Here is an 18,929-nt window from a genome sequence, read left to right on the forward strand (position 1 = left end):
GGTAACACTATTTTTGTTCCTGGGTTATAAATGTCATTTCCTAATTGGGTCTATCATAAAAACATGGAAAACATTAAACTGCAAAGACCTTGTTTTTGCGGGGCATCCTGCAGGACATTTTGCTATAGTTTTTCAATGAATATCTCATAGTCTAAACCAATTCAACATAGTTTGTGGCAGCCACAAAAATAAAGTTTCTGGAGTATAACAACTACTTTCAAAGTAAGTACCACACAATTAATCAGGAAATAACACTTTCAAACCAGAAACAGAATTTATTTCAAATTTTGTTACATAGTGTAATTAACCTTTTTTTAAACCTATACATGGCATGTTGGTTAAATACTCAAAACTGGGTTTAAGTTCCAGGGGTGATTTAATAATGGAAAACGTGTTGTTTTCCTACTTGCCTCACATAGGCTGAGGGATACCATATGTGCAAATTTCACAGGTGACCACTCGGAGAAACACAGTTACAGGTAAGCAACCTTTTCTTTCCTACTTGCCTACATGTACTAAGAAATTGAAGTCTGATAGATACCCTCAAGGAGTTGGAAGGGACCCATGAATCATTGAGTCCAATTCCCCATTCACTGCAGGATTTTCAGCTAAAGCATCACCAGCCTCTTTTTGACAATGGAGAGAATGAGACCCTACTAGCTTTGTAAGCAATTGGCTCGTTGCTAAACTGCTCTTATTGTCAAGAACTTTCTATTCAATTAAAATCTCCCCTTTGGTAACTTTATTACACCTGGGTCTACCTTCTGGTACAGTAGAGAACAAGCCCAATCTGCCTTTGAGACAATAGATTTAGAGAATATACTCCTGTCACCCCTTCAGCAAGCTGAACATGTTCATCTCTTTTAACCTTTTCCTGTTTTGTCCTCTGCAGCTCTTAGGATCCTTTTTGCTCTTCTCTGAATCTGCTTCATTATTTATATCCTTAAAATTATATGCCAAGAACTGAATGCAGTACTCCAGACGGTTTGACTAGTGCAGAATATGACACCTCTAGATCAGATTTAAATTGAATTATAATCTATATACACACCAAAATAACAGAGCTTTAAAAAGGGAGTTTTGTTGGATGTATATCTCAATTCTCCATTGAGCTTGAGGGAATACTATATACACAGTTCTCATCTCTATTTCTACATTGAGTATTTGAAGTAGCTTGGGTTGAAAAGGAGGACTAATCTGGAAAGATACTTTAGTCTCTCAGAAACAATAATTTCCAAAGGTCTATTTTTTAATGCAAGGCATGCTGATAACTGTACAGTGATGTTCTAAAGAAGATGAAAAGGGATGGGGACTTGTACTGGAGAAATTGATTTAGATTAATTTAAGAAGCATTAAACTCGTCTGAATGTTCTACCAAGTAGAATGTGGAGACTTCCCATCTGGTCTGACAGTTGGAGTGTTAAATTGAGATATGAATGCATTGATTGGTGTCTGAGGCAAGAACAGATGGAAAAGAGAAGGGACAGTGGATATGTGATAAAATATAATTTACTGCTAGTTGTAATTATATTTGAAAAGAATTACTTTAGGCAATTCAACAATATTAAAGACCAAGAAAGGCTTCTGACAGCAAAATCTTGAAATCTTTAGAAACTGTCACTATGTGTTTCCTGGAAAATGCCAAACACTAATCTTTAACAAATACTTGCAGTTAATAGTTTAGGCTGACTCAAGTGATTCTGATTCATCTTCTTTAAAGAACTGGAAGAAAGGCAGTGTTAAGTTGCAGTTGCAAGGAATTCCCCAAACTCGGAAGGAGAAATTTTTAAAGGTGCCTATAAAATACTGGAAGGAATTAACATATGTTGCCATTGAGCTCATTAAATGCAGCATCCCCTTGCAATGGTGGAGTTTTCTTAGCAGACAGAACAGACATGATGGGAACCATTAATCTGTACAGGAGGGCCATTTCCATGGGAGAAGAGAAGCCGAACTGTACTTGTTTAGTAGATTAGCATAAATGCCCACACAATGCTTCCTTTTCAAACTAAGCCTGAAGCTAGAGATGAGGGCTGATGTTTTGAAGAAAGGCAAGGTGGTAGAGGTGTGTGAAGGCTATGAGGGAAACTGGCTAGGGGAAGCTAAAACAGGCCTGGAAAGGCACTCTGTTTTCTGAATTTGAGGTTTTCTCTCAACAGCTCATCTTTATCAAAGTGATTGCTGTTATTTTTCCACATGCCACTACAAAACTTAAAAATATAAAATGAAAATCTTTTCACCAGAGCAGAAAAATACACCTGATTGTAAGTAAAAATTCCTGGGAAACACTGCTAGATTAAACAGACTTCTTGTGGTCCGGCTCTGTCATGGTAGTGTACAACTGGAATTGCAAAGTGAGTGAAGATCCTTGTTCCACAAAAGCAAGTGTATCAGCTCCCTGCATTAATGATGTGACATACACCAACCTCACAACTGGCCCTAGACTGGACTGCAAAGTGATTTGGGATTTCACTGCATAGGCCCAGAAAAAGCCATCCACCCATTCTGGTTCATGTCAAAGAAAAGGGACCCATTTCCTTTCCATATAAGAAGACTGATGAGATCTTGCTGGGTGTGAATAGGAAGTAACCATTCCCTCTAAAGCTAGGCTTTTGATTTCATGACACACAATAACTTCAGTGTTTCTACACATTTAAGAATCGGCAACCCATGGAGCCCATCACATGATGCAAGCTTCAATCGTGGGTTCTAGCTATTTTGCTGTTTCTGAAGTGTGGGTTTTTCCCACGATTCCTAAATTGATTGGCAATCGACTTCTTTTTAAATTCCCTGCGTAGAGATGTGTAAAAATGTCCAATTTAACATGTAATGGGAATCTCCCCTTGCCTGTTTGTAAATAAAACAATGACGTCAACATAAAGAGAGGAGTTGAGATTGGTCAGTATTGTTTCCTTTCTTCCAACATTACCATTTTGGGACTGAGGAGGAATGGATGGTAATAGATCTCTTTTCAAATACGAAATAAATAGATTTCACTTTTTAATTGAGAGATATCTGACTATGATTATAGCAAATGAAATATGCCTTATACTTATAGTAAATGAAATATGCTTGCAAATACAAGAAATCTCATTAATGGAATCTTGTGTTAAGTATTTCAACAAGACAGAACACATAGGATTTTTCTATCCAAAGAAAACGTAGGAGGAGACATGTGTCTTCTGTGTGATGGCAAATCAAACAGATAAATTTTAAAGAAAGCAGAGAAAGGGACTAGGTATGATGGGGTAGGAAAATCTTCCATTTACTTTCAAAATGGGGCATGACGAAGCTTAAGGGAAAGCCAACAATCTCAAACATTTTACTTCTCTTGTGGGATCAAGTCCTTTCTCTCTGTTCTTCCATAGAGAAGTGTTGTTGGTGAATTCATACTAGCCTGAAAGAAATTGGAAACTGAAAAGCTGGAAAATATCGAAAGGAAGATGACCAAAACAGTGAAAGGTCAGGAAATCATGCCCTATGATGAGCAGGTTAGGGCACTAGGTATGTTTAGTCTGGATAAGGTTGAGAAGTAAATACAAAAAGAAGGTAACAACTAGTTTGGAAGAGTCTCAAGGTTTGCAGAACAATGTGCTGACAGAAATATGAGCATTCACAGGATTTTCCCCACAACACACAAAAATGCACAACGGGTGAGAAGAGCAATGGCTGGATATACTGGTGCTCTCCCAGGCACTAATTCTCTGCAAGATCTTTACAAACATTCAAGCCTCAATTGCTTAAGCTAGACTTCAAGGTTTGCAAAAAGGTCTTCCTGTTCCTCCCTAGGTTTCCAGAAATCCCCAAACTTGGTTGGCTGCCTATGGAGCTTGAAGCCCTGGAAATATTCAGCATATCCTCAGCAGAATTCACCTTTGGCATCTCTGACCATTTTGAATTGCCCAGGAAGCCATATGGACTTGTCCTAATTCATAATTCACTGCCTAACCTTGTCCACTTTCTCTGATTACACAAAACACTACAATTTTGCCAGAGAAAACCCCTATTTTTGCCAAAGAAAACCACTAGGAAGCTCAAAAATAAATTTCAAATCAAATTGAGCACTCTTGGTTGACACCTCATCTCCCTCCTTAAAAGCTTGCTCAAGTCATATTTATCCAGCATTACCTCATAACATTGTATGTGAACACAAGTCAAATTGTCCTTGTGTGTATATATGTATACTTTATTCCTTAGGTTCACATTTCATGAGACTGACAAGCCAACACATATTAAGAGAAAATAGTTAAGAGTCTAGGACTTTACAGAACTAAAGCAGAGTACAAGAAGCATTCAACATGGTAATTGGTGTGAAGAGCATTAAGAATACAGAAACAAGAGGGTTAAAAAATGAGTATAAACACAGATCTGCAGTTTTAAGATTGTAATGAATATATCTGGGTGTTACAAATCCTGTCATACAAATTTGACAATATCTCAGATCAACTTTATTCCCCTTTTCCTTACTCCTAGATCTTCCCTGAGGGTGAGATATAGTGATCTTGAGAATAATAATAATAATAATAATAATAATAATAATAATAATAATAATACTTTATTTATACCCCGCCACCATCTCCCCAACGGGGACTCGGGGCGGCTAACATGGGGCCATGCCCAGAGCAATACAATATAACAAAATATAAAACAACATAACATAGCACCATTAAAAATACAATAAATGATAATAGGCATTACATCAAGAAATCAAAAAACAGTAAAACAAGGGCAGGCCACGTGAACACAAAGATAAAACCTGGAGTGAGAGGGACATAGGGGTACTCCACTGTGGGCAGGGACATATGGAAGTGGGGTAATCTAGAGGATAGATGTTCGGGGTGGGAGTAACACAAAAATAACAGAAATTACTCACCAAAGGCACAGTGGAAGAGCCATGTTTTCAAGTCTTAACTGCTATCAAGTCAACTGTGATTTATGGCTACCTTATGAATGAGAGACCTCTAAGTCACCTTATCAGTCTGTGGGTTAGGTTCTAGACCTGGGATATTGCTTCCTTTGATTGAGTCTCTTAATCCAAAACGTGGTCTTCCTCTTTTCCTACTGCCTTCTACCTTACCAAGCATTATTATCCTTCTAGTGTACATGTTCCCATGAGGTATGATAGTCTCACTTTAGCCATCTGATTCCAGGGGCAGTTCAGGCTTAATTGCTGTAGGACCCACCTATGTGTCTTTTTAGCAGTCCATGGCATCCATAGAACTCTTCTCCAGCATCATATTTCAAATGAGCTGATTTGCTCCCTTCCAGTATTCTTCACTGCCCAGCTATCACAAACATATGTGGAAAATGTAGATATGATGGCATGGATAATCCTAACTTGAGATACCTTAGGCTCCTACCTTTTTTGCAGCCTCTCATCTTATTTGTTGTTGTTGTTGTTTTTGGGAGGGGGGAATCTAATTGTTTAATGCATGGCCTAGGTTATAGAGCCTGTGGTGGACTATAACCTATGAGGGTAAGCTTCCTTGTCCCACTAATATATTAGCCAGGTCAAAGGAGCATTAAATGATGAACTCATGCTCTTGAGTGCCTCTCTACAATTGTTTGGAGGATAGCATTTAGCCTTATAACACCCAATGCATAGAATTTATTTTTCTAATATTATGTTCCAACAATTGTTAATTTTTTGGTCTATGCTTTGAGAGTTTTGCAAGGCACCCTTCCATAGGCACCTGTTTAGGGTTCCTATTTTTTATGAATTGTTTAATGAATTCATATTACAGTAATAAATAAGTGAGCAATGCAAAGCTGTATCACTTAGTCAAATAAACTAATCAACAACTGCAAAGCTATTATCACAGAACCATCTATAATTTTTAATTCATAGGATATCAACCACCTAAAGCCTAAATATTTTAAAGTTACCAGATTCCATCTAATCTTGGAAACTAAGCAATTGCCTCTGGCTATTGCTTGGGTGGGATACTACTAATTAATACTGCATTTCAGAGGAAAGATCTGGCAAAACCACCTCTGAGTATTCCTTGTCTAAGAAAAGCCTATTAAATTCGTGGGGTCACCATAGATTGACAGGTAACCTGAAGACACATACACACACATATGTTTATTTATAAAACTAACCTAATGCTGGGTTCAAGTTACAAGTTATGTAACTTGTAACTGAAAAACAGCAGAATGTTTGAACAGTGTACTATCTTTTCCAACTTGATCCCTGAATTAAAAAAAACAAAACCAGAAAAAGCATTCTTTGTTTCTCCTCAAAACACGTTTAAGTGGTGAAATATTATGGTGCATAGTTTGGTAAGAATTCACTCCTGTTATGTCCCACTCATTGCAATTAAGAGATTTCCCATTTAAATGAGTAATGTGTAAATGTACTTAGTACCAGCTGGACTATGTATTTTTGCAGTTTAAAGTTTGGGCTTTAAAAAAAGGCTGGTAATACTCCAAATATAATTATTATTTTCTTGAGATTATCAGATAATCCACAAGAATTCAAGCCAGGTGCTGCTGGGAAACAGTGGCTGAAATCCAATAAGCTAAAATCTATTTTAGTCCCAAATTTTGGCAAACTCAATGGAAGATCTGACTGTTTTTGTTATGAATAGCAATTAAAAATGCCCACCACTTACTATATTACAAACGGCTTTTGAAATCCACTTTAGCCAGGATGAAGTGCCTGCCTCTACTAAGGGCTCAACTACTCATAATAGTGCTATAATGGTGTAGTGTAATAGGGCTTTCATATCAACAAAGTGCAGTATTTTGAAATTCTATTAAGAGAGTTTAACACCTTTCTTACAGTTTACATTTTAATCCCTAAGAATCTCACTCAGACACATATTACAAAATAAAAAATGTCTAAAACAAGTTTTGAAAATGAAACTTGAACACAATAGAGCATATCAAAATCATTTGCAGACATGTGCAAAATTCAGAGCTTTGGGTTGCTGTGAGTTTTCCGGGCTGTATGGCCATGTTCCAGAAGCATTCTCTCCTGACATTTCACCCACATCTATACCAGGCATCCTCAGAGGTTGCGAGGAATACTGGAAACTAGGCTAGTGAGGTTTAGAGATCCTTAACTAAAGTAAAGTAGTTTCTAATTTCTATATCTGGAGGCGAAAGCTGGACAGTGAGAAAAGGATTATTAGCTGCCTTGAGTTGCTTTATCAGGAGAAAAGTGGGATAAAAATAAAATAAATAATAATACATATAATAAAGCAACTCAAGACTAAAGTTATTTCTAATTGTTATTTCTGATGGTGAAAGGTGGACAGTGGAAAAAAAAACTGTTAGCTGCCTTGGGAGTAAGGTGGGATGAAAATGAAGTAACCAAGAACTATAAACATCCTCAAAACTGAAGACGTTTCTAATTTCTGGATATGAGGGTGAAAGCTGGACAATGGGAAAAGAATTATGATCCTCAAAAGCAAAGGAGTTTATAATTTCTGGGTATGAGGGTGAAAGATGGAGGGTGGAATAAGAATTGAGATCCTCAAAAATAAAAGAGTTTCTAACTTCTGGGCATGAGGATGAAAGGTGGACAACGGGAAAAGAATTAAGATCATCAAAAGTAAAGTTTCTAACTCCTGGGAATGAGGGTGAAAGATGAACAATGGGAAAAGAATTAAGATCCTCAAAAGAATAGAAGTTTCTAATTCCTGGGAATGGGGGTGAAGGTGGACAATGGGGGGAAAAGAAAGATCCTCAAAAGTAATGTTTCTAATTCCTGGAGATGAGGGTGAAAGATGGAGGATAGAAAAAAGAACTGAGATCCTCAAAAGTAAAGTTTCTAACTCCTGGGAATGAGGGTAAAAGAGGGAGGATGGAAAAAGGAATTAAGATCCTCAAAAGTAAAGTTTCTAAGTCCCGGGAATGAGGGTGAAAGCCCCTGGGATATGGGGCCTGTGTGGAAGGGCCCCTAGTTTCCAGGGCAAAGCTGTTTCTGAGGAAATGTGGCTTGAACACTTTCCCTCAGAAGGGCCTATGGGATCTGCTGCCACAACAGGCAAAAAAAGAAGCGCCAAGAGGGATCCCAAACCTGAGAGGGAACTGACGGAGGGCGGTGCTGTTCCTGGGCCTTTCCCTCCTCATGGCGTCGAGGGAGGGACTGCCCGCCTTTTCTTCCCTCCCCTCAGCAGCCAGAGAGTCCTTCTGAGAGAGAGAAAGGCGGGATCTGGGCCTCCTCCTCCTCCCCATTTTCCCTTAGACTGAGGCCGACTGAGGAAGAGGCAGGAGCAGCAACAGCAGCATGTCTTCCACTTCCAGCCTCAGCACTCTCCAGCGCCTGGTGGAGCAGCTCAAGCTGGAGGCCGCCGTGGAGAGGATCCGGGTAAGAGGCCCCAAAGGGAAGGGAAGCCAAGGGAAGAGAAGGGAATGGGGAGCTTCTCTGTCTCTCTCTCTCACACACAAAGGCCTTCTTTGTCTCCTCAGCCCTCCCCCCCCTCAACCAAGAAGGATATACACCCTCATGAGTTTATAACAGCTATGAACTGATATTTTTTCCTCAGGAAAAAAAAATCTTATATATATCTCGATTTCTGTTTCTATCCCCCCCCCCCCCTAGAATAGAGCTTATATAAAAAATCCAGACATGCCTAACAGTTTATAACTGTGTGTCACAGAAAGATGTGTTCACACCGAACTGCTTGTGAGTCTGGATTTGTTTAAAAAAAATTTTTTTTGTATTAGATTGTATACATTTTTAACAGTCTTCCACACTGCCCCTATATCCCAAGATTTGATCCCAGGTTTTCTCTATCCCAGTTTTTCTCTATCCCAGATTATCTGGTAGTGTGGACTCATATAATCCATTTTAAATAAGAAAGCCTGGGATCAGATCCTGGGACATAGGGCCTGTCTGGAAGGGCCCTAAAAGAGCTCAAATTAGGCAGCTTGTCCCAGGAAAATATATTTCCCCTAATATTTTATTTTTCAAGAAACGTGTACACTCTTAAGAGCTCAAAATAAGCAGCTTGTCCCAGGAAAATATTTTCCCCCTAATATTTTATTTTTCAAGAAACATGTGTACACTCTTAACAGTATATAGATAGATGGATATATCTCATATCAGAAGCGACTTGAGAACATACTGCAAGTTGCTTCTGGTGTGACAGAATTGGTTATCTACAGAGACGTTAACCAGGGGATGCCCGGATGTGTTAATGGGAGGCTTCTCTCATGTCCCCGCAAGCTAGAGCTGACAGACGGGAGCTCACCACGTCTCGCGGATTCGAACCGGCAATCTTCAGGTCAGCAACCCAACCTTCAGGTCAGCAGTTCACAAGGCTCCTAGTTTATATATATAAACTATATATTTAATTATAGTTTATATATAAAACATGTGAATGCCCTGAACAGTTTATAAAAATTCAGGCTAACGGAACACTACCAAAGTCTGAATATACAGCTTGTCCCAGAAAATATGCACATCCTGAACAGCATATAGGTCTGGATTATTTCTTCTTCCAAAAAATGAATACAGCTTTAAGAGTTATATATAAAAACTACACATCATTAAGAGTTTCTAACACTTTGTGACAGCTCAGAACAGTGCATTCACCCTTTATAGCAGGATTTGGTCCACATTGCAGCTCTGAATAGATGACATGTCCCAGAAAAAATGTGCACACCCTGAACAGTTTATCTGTCCCAATTAAGTTTTTTGCCATTTTATTCCCCAAAAAAGAATATACCCATAACAACATATAAATATAGATTTTCGTTCACACTCCCCCTTAAAAACAATGTATATACCCTTAACAGCAGGATTAAAGATCCCAGTAGTAGTAGACAAGTGTGGCAAAATGAGTAGAAAAATTTGCAAGTGGGGTTTGGGCTTTGATCATGCTGCACAGAGACAGCTAATTGTGGCTATACTTTTTAAATTGTCAGCCATGAGCCATTGCTTGTTTATGGCATTCCTGAAGAGTATGTGAATATGTTGACTGAGGCTGCTGGGAAGGGCAGGGTTTTCTTTTGTCAGCTTTATTTTTTCTTCTGTTGCTGCTATGACTTCTGTGGCCTATTGTTCCTATTCCTACATAGTGTATATGAAATGGTGGTCATAGGGATGTGCATTTATTGCAGGTACTGCTGGCATTGGATTATGTCAAGTAACTTGCTGCCCTTGCTTTTATAGTCTTGTAAACATTTCCTAGATTTAACTGAATAAGTATCCACATTGTTGAATGGTTAGTTGTATGGGATATTATCCATTTTTTGACAGAATGGCACTGTGATGAATGCCTTTATTGTGGAGCTAGTGCCCTTAAATTGCCCATTCATTATTGTGTTACATTTAAATGCCTTTTTTCTGATTCTGTGAACTTAATCCAGTCATTATTCCCAACTTGATTAGATCTGCTAAATCAATGTAAAACTGGTAAATCAACAGTTGTGTATCAACTTATTGTTTTCATGCCTCTATTCTAATAGGAACTAACAATTGGATTCACAATACCATAGTTTATTTGAGAAATATGGAGCTTATTATATAAGTGATGCTTATTACAGTTAACACACACAAACACAGCTTTTCACTTAGGAAAAATGAGAGAATTCTGTTCCAAATTAGGAACATGATTGGGAAAAATGAATAGGTATTGTTTAAGGGAGTTAGAGTATTTCCTTTTCTGTTCTGACAGCAGCTGAGTTTAATGCTTTCATTCACATGCTGCCTTTCTTTGGGTTGTCTTTCTGAATCTGGTCTTGAGATACAGGCTTTGTTCCTAATGATAAGGACATGGGAAAATGGTGCTCTTCCTTGGTCACATTGTTTTGTTACAAGGAATAGCCTTTGTATAATCTATGTTGAGTAGATCTTTTCAATAGGCTCTGTGATCTTTGTTTTATTAGATTACACTTTCCATAGAACAACAAAAGTCACCTTTCAAAATTTAGGCAGATCTTCAAGACAAATTAGTCACAAAAAATTGTGAGCATGTGTAGTTGAATAGATCGATAAGCATCTCAGTAGCAAAAAGATCACTCAAGAAGAGAAGGGCTAAGGTTTGTTCACAAGATCATCCTCCCTTTTCTCCAGTTTGGGATCTTCCAGTGGATTTTGTTTCCAAATCTGATAATAAAAGTTCCTCACATTCATGGATGGTGAACTAGTTAGAACCAAGATTAAGGTAATAGTAAATTGACTGAACAGGTCTTTTTCTGGAAGTCTAGTTTGATTTTGAAAAGCTCTCAACAACATATAAAAGGAGAAAACTACAGCCACCCCTCCTCATTTGTGGTTTTGACATTTGCGGATTTTACTACTACTCACAGATTTGATTTGAAATATCCTTTCTAGGAATTTCTAAGTCTTCTAATGTGATTTGTGATTAGCTTTCTGTGGAAATTGTCCATAGAGTCATGCTGGAAGACCTATAAATTTATAGTTGCGTTCTCTCGGATTAAAAAATTATCAATTTCTTTATTTATGGTTTTTCACTCTCCCATTTGGGAAAGTATTGATAGTCATGTGTGACAGATACAAAGTTTAGCCGCCCCAAGTCCCTTTGGGGAGATGGAGGCAGGATACAAAAATAAAGTTGTTGTTGTTTTTGTTGTTATTATTATTATTGGCTGACTAGGCATGTTCTTAGTGATGCTCATTGCCTTGGATTCAACTGTTCTTTCTATGTCCACAAGTTGACAATTTCACTGCTGTTGTGAGCTATGTATATTTTGGTAACTCATTAATGTACTTTCCATTCGGAAATCATCTTGCCCTGGGAGCACTACTAAAATGGCATTAACTCAATTTTGAATTGACTTGGCAGGAAAATAATAGATGATGACTTTATTTTTAAATAGGGACAGTGCAGAGAGTTGTAGCTTATGAAGCTTTGTGTGCTCATATTTGCACTGGAGCTGAAAGCACGATGTAACTCTCCTATTGTTATTAATCATTCATCTCATCCTCATGGTCATGAATGATTTATTGGCTCACGATTTCCCCTGCTTAGCTCTCGTTGCTGCCATCCATCTTTCTTCTGTTGGTTCTTCCTGTTGTCAGACTACAGATTCAGAATTTCTTGGGGATGAGACCTGGTGGGGCACATCTTCCTCTGCATTGATTATGATAATAAACAAGAAAAGAGTGTTTCCAAACTCCTTTAAAGCCTTTGTCATTTTTTATTTCTTACAACCACACACGGAAATATGTTAAAGTTAATTCTATCTAACAACAAATCATAGAAGGCTGCTAAGTAAGCATACTATAATTGCTGTACAGGTTATCTGGAATTCCAGAATACTTCAGAATCCCAAATTGTCCACATGGGTGGCTGAGATAGTGACATCTTTGTTTTCTGATGGATCACAAACATTGTACACAAACATTGCTTCATACAAAACATCATTCAGAAATATTGTATAGGATTATCTTCAGGCTATGTCTATAATGTATCTGTGAACCATATTACATGTCATGTTTAGTTTTGGGTCCTATCACAAAAGTAACTCGTTATGTGTGTATACTGTAATCCGAAACACTTCTAATCACCAACATTTTGGATAATGGATGCTCAACCTGTACCTCTTTCTGGAAACTATGGGCCCTTCCAGGCCCTATATCCCAGGATCTGATCCCAGGTTTTCTGCTTTAAATTGGATTATGAGACTGCACTGCCAGGTAATCTGGGATAAACAAAACCTGGAGTTAGATCCTGGGATGCAGGGCCTGTCTGGAAGGACCCTAAGGCTGTTATAGAGATGGGTGATGTACTTCTTTCCCATCCATTCTGACTTTCTTCACTATGGAAGACTTTAGATCCAAACCAGAGCAGATGCAGATTAAGTCCACATTTTTAAAAAAGCTCAAGCGGCTTCACTTCAGGTTCCAAGTGTTTTGGACAAGAGATGCTCAACCTGTAAATGCATATTTTTAAAGATCTCTCTCTCTCTGCCTGTCTGTCTGTCTCTGTCCATCCGTCCCCCATTTCTCTTTTTCAACTGGAGATGTAATTGCCTTCCAAACACTTGTCTTTTGTTGTATTCTTAATAAAGACACCAGAATGCTCTTTAAGACCAGAATTGGCAACTCTACTATGTCCTCAGTCCTTTACCCAGTGCAAACCTCATGTAAAGTTGATAGATGATGTGGTGCAAGAGTCACAGTCTTTTTCAGTTTAAGCATTTTCCTACACAGTGCCAACCTGTGCCTCTTATGCAGTAATAACACATAAAGAGCCAAGTGATGTGGTTCTCCCTTTTCAATTCCGAAACCAGAAAATGAAAGGTTATTAATGTTATTGTTCTTATATTTATTTATACCTCACCCCCTCCCCCATGATTGGATCTCAGAATTGGGTCTTGGCAGGAATTATGTTTCTGTAATATTTGTGTGGTTCCTAGACAACTTCAGGTATTGATGTCATTGCTGTAGTAAACATTTCCTGGGTACTCTCCATTGAAATAAATGAGATCTCTACAAGAACAGGATGGTGTTTTTCTACAATTCTCATTTAATGGAACTGGTGGGGTAAGATGTTGCCATTGGTTTGCACCTAAAGGTAAAAAGGAATAAATGTGAATGACTTTTCCTTAGTAATTCACTTTAACAATGAATTTCCTATTGTCCTGAAAATGAACATTAAGCAGATAAAAGGTCTCACTCCTTCCATGTGGGGCCTAAAGAACATCAGCTTAGTACATGCATGGGCAAACATTTTTGCTTTGAGGCCGCATTGCGGGCCTGACCAGAAGGGCCGGGCCAGGAGGGAGAACAGCCGGGCACATGCTGGGTATGGCAGCCCTGGGCGGGGGAGGGCCTAGGAAAGGAATGGACCAGGAGGGTGTAGGGTAGAGCCTGGTTCATCTTCAGGTTGTCCTCCCGGCATACGAACAGGACTTCCTGTCCCATCCTTATGCCAGGAGAAAGACTAAACATGTGGTGACTGCCCTGATACTGCTCCCCGTCCTCTCCTTGGGCTGTCCTCTTGGCATTATGCTGGCAGGAGGGCGAGACAGGTGACGGCTGAGAGTGCTCTGGAGGGCTCTCAGCCACCTTGTGCCTTCCTCGACCTGTCTCTCAGCAGAAGGACGGAGCCGCTTGCACCATCCTTATGCCAGGAGGAGAGCAAGACATGCAGTGGCTGAGAGTAATCCATAGGGAAGGCTGCCGTGTCCTTATGCCAAGAGGACAGGGAAAATTAGGAGGGCCTGAGGTAAGCGCCCAGAGGGCCGCATCCAGCCCCCGGCCTTAGTTTGCCCATGGCTGACTTAGTAGTTCCCACATTTATGTCTCCTGCTTTCCCTCAGAACTGGCTGTCACAGAAAAGAAAATAAGAAAAGCATTGTGGTGCTTTGATCCTCAATGTAATATCCTGTCCAATTCATTTGCCAATACAAATAAGGAAGAACACGAATGGTTAAAATAAAATAATAGTACAAGACTTGATTCTTGGCCAGAAGTGCTCATTATAGCTTGCTTTATTGCCCCATTTTATTAGTTTTTCTCTTTTGGACTTTAATTTGGATATAGTTTTATTGTAATAGCCTTTGGAAAAGTCTCTTTGCAATCTCTGTTATTCTGAGCTGTGCTTTTGCATTACTCCTGACAAGAGTTCCCCTTTAGGCTGACATTTCCAGGGCAGCCTATTGATGTTGGGGATTACTGCTGATGGCATTACTTTCAAAGCTCACAGGGAAAACATTGAGAGAAGTTAAAATAAGTCCATAAGCCAAAATAGCAGAGCATTATCAATTGTAATTATTTTTGAAGATAATTAGAAGAGTATAATGAAACAGACCTTTTTTATATAGCAAAGGCTTTAGATACACCCCAAATACAATATTAACTGATTTCTCTATAATCCTGATTTGATCTGAGTAATATCCCAGCATCTGAACCTGAGATATCCATTTAGGTTCCATAATGAATAGTAATGGATATAACTCTCGATGGTGGTAATGTATATGGCCTGCCTTTATAGAGGATCTAGACAATAGCTAGTCTAGAAATTAACCAAATTGGTTTTGATGTTTCTATCAGTTTGCACCAAAACATTTCTGGTTTATTGTAAAAATACTAGTTTTAACTTTTTAAATTCTTTAGATTTCATTGGATTTCAGCTTCTGTAAGACCAATTCAATGCCCTTGATAAAAAACAGCATAAAACATGAAAGTTGACCCTCCCCTAATAAAACATTAAACCATCACATAAAATAACATCATATATCACACAAAGACATAGCTGTTGTCCTTAAACAGCCCTGGGTCATTGCACTTTCAACTTTCTCTTCAACTTTAAATATTCCTATGATGGGCTGAATGCCTGGTTCCACAGCCAGGTCTTTAGCTGTTTCCTAAAGGTCAGGAGGGAGGAGGCCGACTTGATCTCACTTGGGAGGGAGTTCCACAGCCATGGGGCCACCACCAAGAAGGCCCTGTCCCTCATCCCCACCAGTTGCACCTGTGAGGCCGGTGGGGCTGAGAGCAGGCCCTCCCTGGAAAATCTTAATCTATGAACTGGTTCATAGATTGGATGATATGGATTGTAGGCCATAAATACTGTGGTTGGCAACAAAGTCATGAAAACTTCTAAAAAGATAAATAGCCTATTAATTTCTCCCATGACTTCCATCTTCCAGGTCTCTCAAGCAGCTGCAGAGCTTCAACAATACTGTATGCAGAATGCTTGCAAAGATGCCTTGCTTGTGGGAGTTCCTGCGGGAAGCAACCCATATCGAGAGCCTAGGTCCTGTGCATTGCTTTGAAGGCAGGTAAGAAGATTGTGGAAGGTTTTGACTTTTGATGACTTTAGGCCAGTATCCAAAGAACGTAAATCTACCTATGCATCTGTTGGAGTTTCTATTTCTCCAACCCCAGACATCCCTTCCTCCCCTTGGTTTTGCTGCAGAAGGCTTCTGAACTTTAGGATAGCAAGTTAAGCAATTTATCATAAGGCACAAGGTCTGCTGAGCAAAGACTGAAAGCGTAGTATTCCTTTGAGCACATTGTCATAAAATTCCTTCGTAGAGTCTCCATTAGAGGCCTGAGCCATGTTTACACCAGGCAGTTTGGCCCAATGTTAACCTGACATGGAGCAGCCCAGATTAATCACTTATAGCCAAATCTAGGGCCATTGTACAGATGACTGCTGGACCATCAACTTCTTTGTGTTAATTCCATTGCTCCTAGCCAGCCAGAGAATAATCTGAGCTCCTGGCTACCCCAGACACCACTGATGTCAAAACAAAGCTCCTGTGCAACCATCAAGGAGGGGAGGCAATCTCCATTCCTAGTTGCTGATTCATGGATGCCCTCTTCTGGCATCAGTGGAGGTGCCCATGGTAGCCAGCTCAGAGCGAGCTCTGTGGCCAGCTAGGAGCATCAGTGAACTGGCACAGTCCCATTGGCTTTCCCAGCACTGATCAGCACAGAGAATGATGATGATGATGATAGTGTCTGTCTTGGCAGCAGATCAGGCCGAATCAGACCCAGTCCAGCTGTCCAAACTGCCCTGAAGCCCTGGTAAAGAGTTTCCAGCAAACTCCAGAGTATTCTTCAACTACCAAAAGAAAGACAAAGTCAGTTTAAAACTAAACACCTCATGATACTCATCAGAAGCTGCTGTGTATCATGGGAACAGGAAGAGGTCTATTTTCAGTGAGTATAGGCTTTGGAAAAAGAGTTTATTTATTTATTTACCACATTTGTACCCCACACTTCTCACTCCGAAGAGGACTACAACAGGCAGCAATTTGATAAATCCTTAGTCTTCATGCCAGTAAAAATCAAATTGAGAGGAAAGGAAAATGCATGATAGCTCAGAAAAATAGCCTATGTATGTCCAGAATTCCATATTCCTCCTTCAAGATAAGAAGAGCATGGGATAGGGCCGGCAGATTAGTTCCACTTCCCTGAATTTCCTGCTAGCATCTTTTTCCATATCCACCAAACAAATTTTTCAAAAGGCTCTCCCTCAGTTCTTCCCTCTCCATCTGCAGGCCCCTTCCCTGAAAATTGTCCATCTTGTAATTAGGATTGGAACAAATAAACGCTTCACTGCATTATGATATGTGAATAACTTGGGAAGGCCAAGAGCTATTTTAAATAATTTTTTTTGTCTCACACTGTAGGAAAGGTCATCTGAAATTTCTCTTCAAGTATGATTGGAGATCTGGCATCCTTCCTTTTTTCAATGGACCCTTTCTCTACGCCCTTCTCTGTGTGGCCAAAACTGTATCCTTAGATATTTGTTAGTCTGCTTGATCATTGTAGTAACTGATTAGATCTTTTGATAATACTTGTACAATACCTTTTATAAGGAAACAAACCTTTCCATTTGTAATTGAATCAGCCATCTTTCTACAACTACTACTCTTGACTTGTTTTTGTTCTAGAAAAGAAAACTACCAAATGTCTTGTTCCATAGTTACTGTATTTGTAGTGCCTGAATGAGACACTCACAAGGTACCTTCTCACAGCATGTCTTTCCTGAGCAGAGAGAGATGTTCACTGCTAAATTTAAGCCTTTTTAAGGCTGCAACCAGCAGGACTATCTGTTGAGTAAATAAGCATGAGGCTGGGTGCATGTCCCATTAATTTCAGTGGAAGAGCACACACTTAACTCCTTTCAAAAGTGGAGGCCTCCATGTAATATCCTAAACGTTGGTCAATGTATCTAATTTTAGCAAGTCCAAGTTATTTACAGCATATATAGAGAGCTTTGTGCAACCCACACTGGATGTTAATTCCTTCCAAATTTGTCTCCCTTCAGAAGGGTATGGGAACAGCAGAGAAATGCATTGATTGGCATATGCTCAAGTTGTTTCCTGTGGGGTATGCAATGGGATCTTGCTCAGAGAAAGGACTGTTCAGCCCTCCTCACCCCCAAATACTGAGATGGAGCAAGTGCAGGAATGCGGGGTATGGTGTGTGCTTGTGTAATAGAGAAAATCACTGCTTCTGCATGTGAGAATGGAAGAAATGTGTGGATGTGAATTTGTCTGTGAGTGAAATGGGAAGGGGATGCCAATCTCAGTTATACCCTCTACCAGCCCAAGAACCATCCACTACTGTCTCCAGCTATGCCTAGCATTCAATGGCCATGCCTAAGAATGGAAGACACATGCAAGACAAATTTTATTTATAAAACATTGTTGCTACACTAAAATCAGGAGGTAATAATCTACAGAGGTTTTAAATTATTTTAATGTTGACTATTAAAAGCTTTTGCCTTTATTTTGTATTGTGTTTTTTAAAAATGAAAGTTTCTAACTTATAACTCACCAGTCACAAACTAAGACACTACATTACAAATGCAGCCAGTTCCATAGGCCAAACTTTGTCAAGGTTTGCAACAGTATTGGATTTATTTTTGTGGTGGGGTGCCTTTGATTTTTTTGTTTTGTTTATTGAGCACTTTTACACAAATGTTCTGTTTACACACCATTGTATGTATTAATATATTAGAAGCTTTTCAAAAAATAAAAAACCTTTACCTAATCCAGTTTGACCAATGTTGTTTGTGATATGAAAAAGAAGCACTTCTGATAATGAACCCCGTATCTATCCAAATCTTGTGAGGCCCTACAGTGTCTTGCAATGGTATTAGATTGGATCCTAATAAGTTAAAAGCACTTGAGGGGTGGGGGGTCCTCCAGTTTGTCTGTGTAGTCAACGTCTGCCAGATTACTTAAAGACTCTTGGAGAGGTGTTCTCCCTAGAATTTTCTGGGTTCTTCAGCACAATTCTGTGGTCTGCGTCTGACAGAGGTTGACCTAGAGTTGCACTGGAGGATGTAGAAATTCCTATTAATCAAATCCACAAATAGAAGTTAAACTTGCTAATGTGATGAGTCAACTGTATTTTGAATCCAAGGAGGAATTTTTTTTTAATTATTATTATTATTATTTATACCCCGCTTTATTTCCCCAAAGGGGGCTCAAAACAACTCATTAATCTTTCGGGGGAGGGGGAAACAAATTTTTCAGAAAAA

At 39.2% G+C, this 18,929-nt stretch overlaps 1 protein-coding gene across 1 annotated transcript; it reads left to right on the forward strand.

Annotated features, from left to right (window-relative positions):
* The first annotated feature begins 8,108 nt into the window (after positions 1–8,108).
* Positions 8,109–18,436, forward strand: gng10 (G protein subunit gamma 10). The gene is made up of 3 exons (XM_003227325.4): positions 8,109–8,317; positions 15,577–15,708; positions 17,068–18,436. Exons 1-2 carry the CDS (start codon positions 8,237–8,239, stop codon positions 15,700–15,702), a joined length of 207 nt encoding a protein of 68 aa, XP_003227373.2. The 5' UTR covers positions 8,109–8,236; the 3' UTR covers positions 15,703–15,708; positions 17,068–18,436.
* Positions 18,437–18,929: the final 493 nt, after the last annotated feature.

Source organism: Anolis carolinensis, chromosome 2, assembly GCF_035594765.1.
Source record: "Anolis carolinensis isolate JA03-04 chromosome 2, rAnoCar3.1.pri, whole genome shotgun sequence".
Taxonomy (NCBI): domain Eukaryota; kingdom Metazoa; phylum Chordata; class Lepidosauria; order Squamata; family Dactyloidae; genus Anolis; species Anolis carolinensis.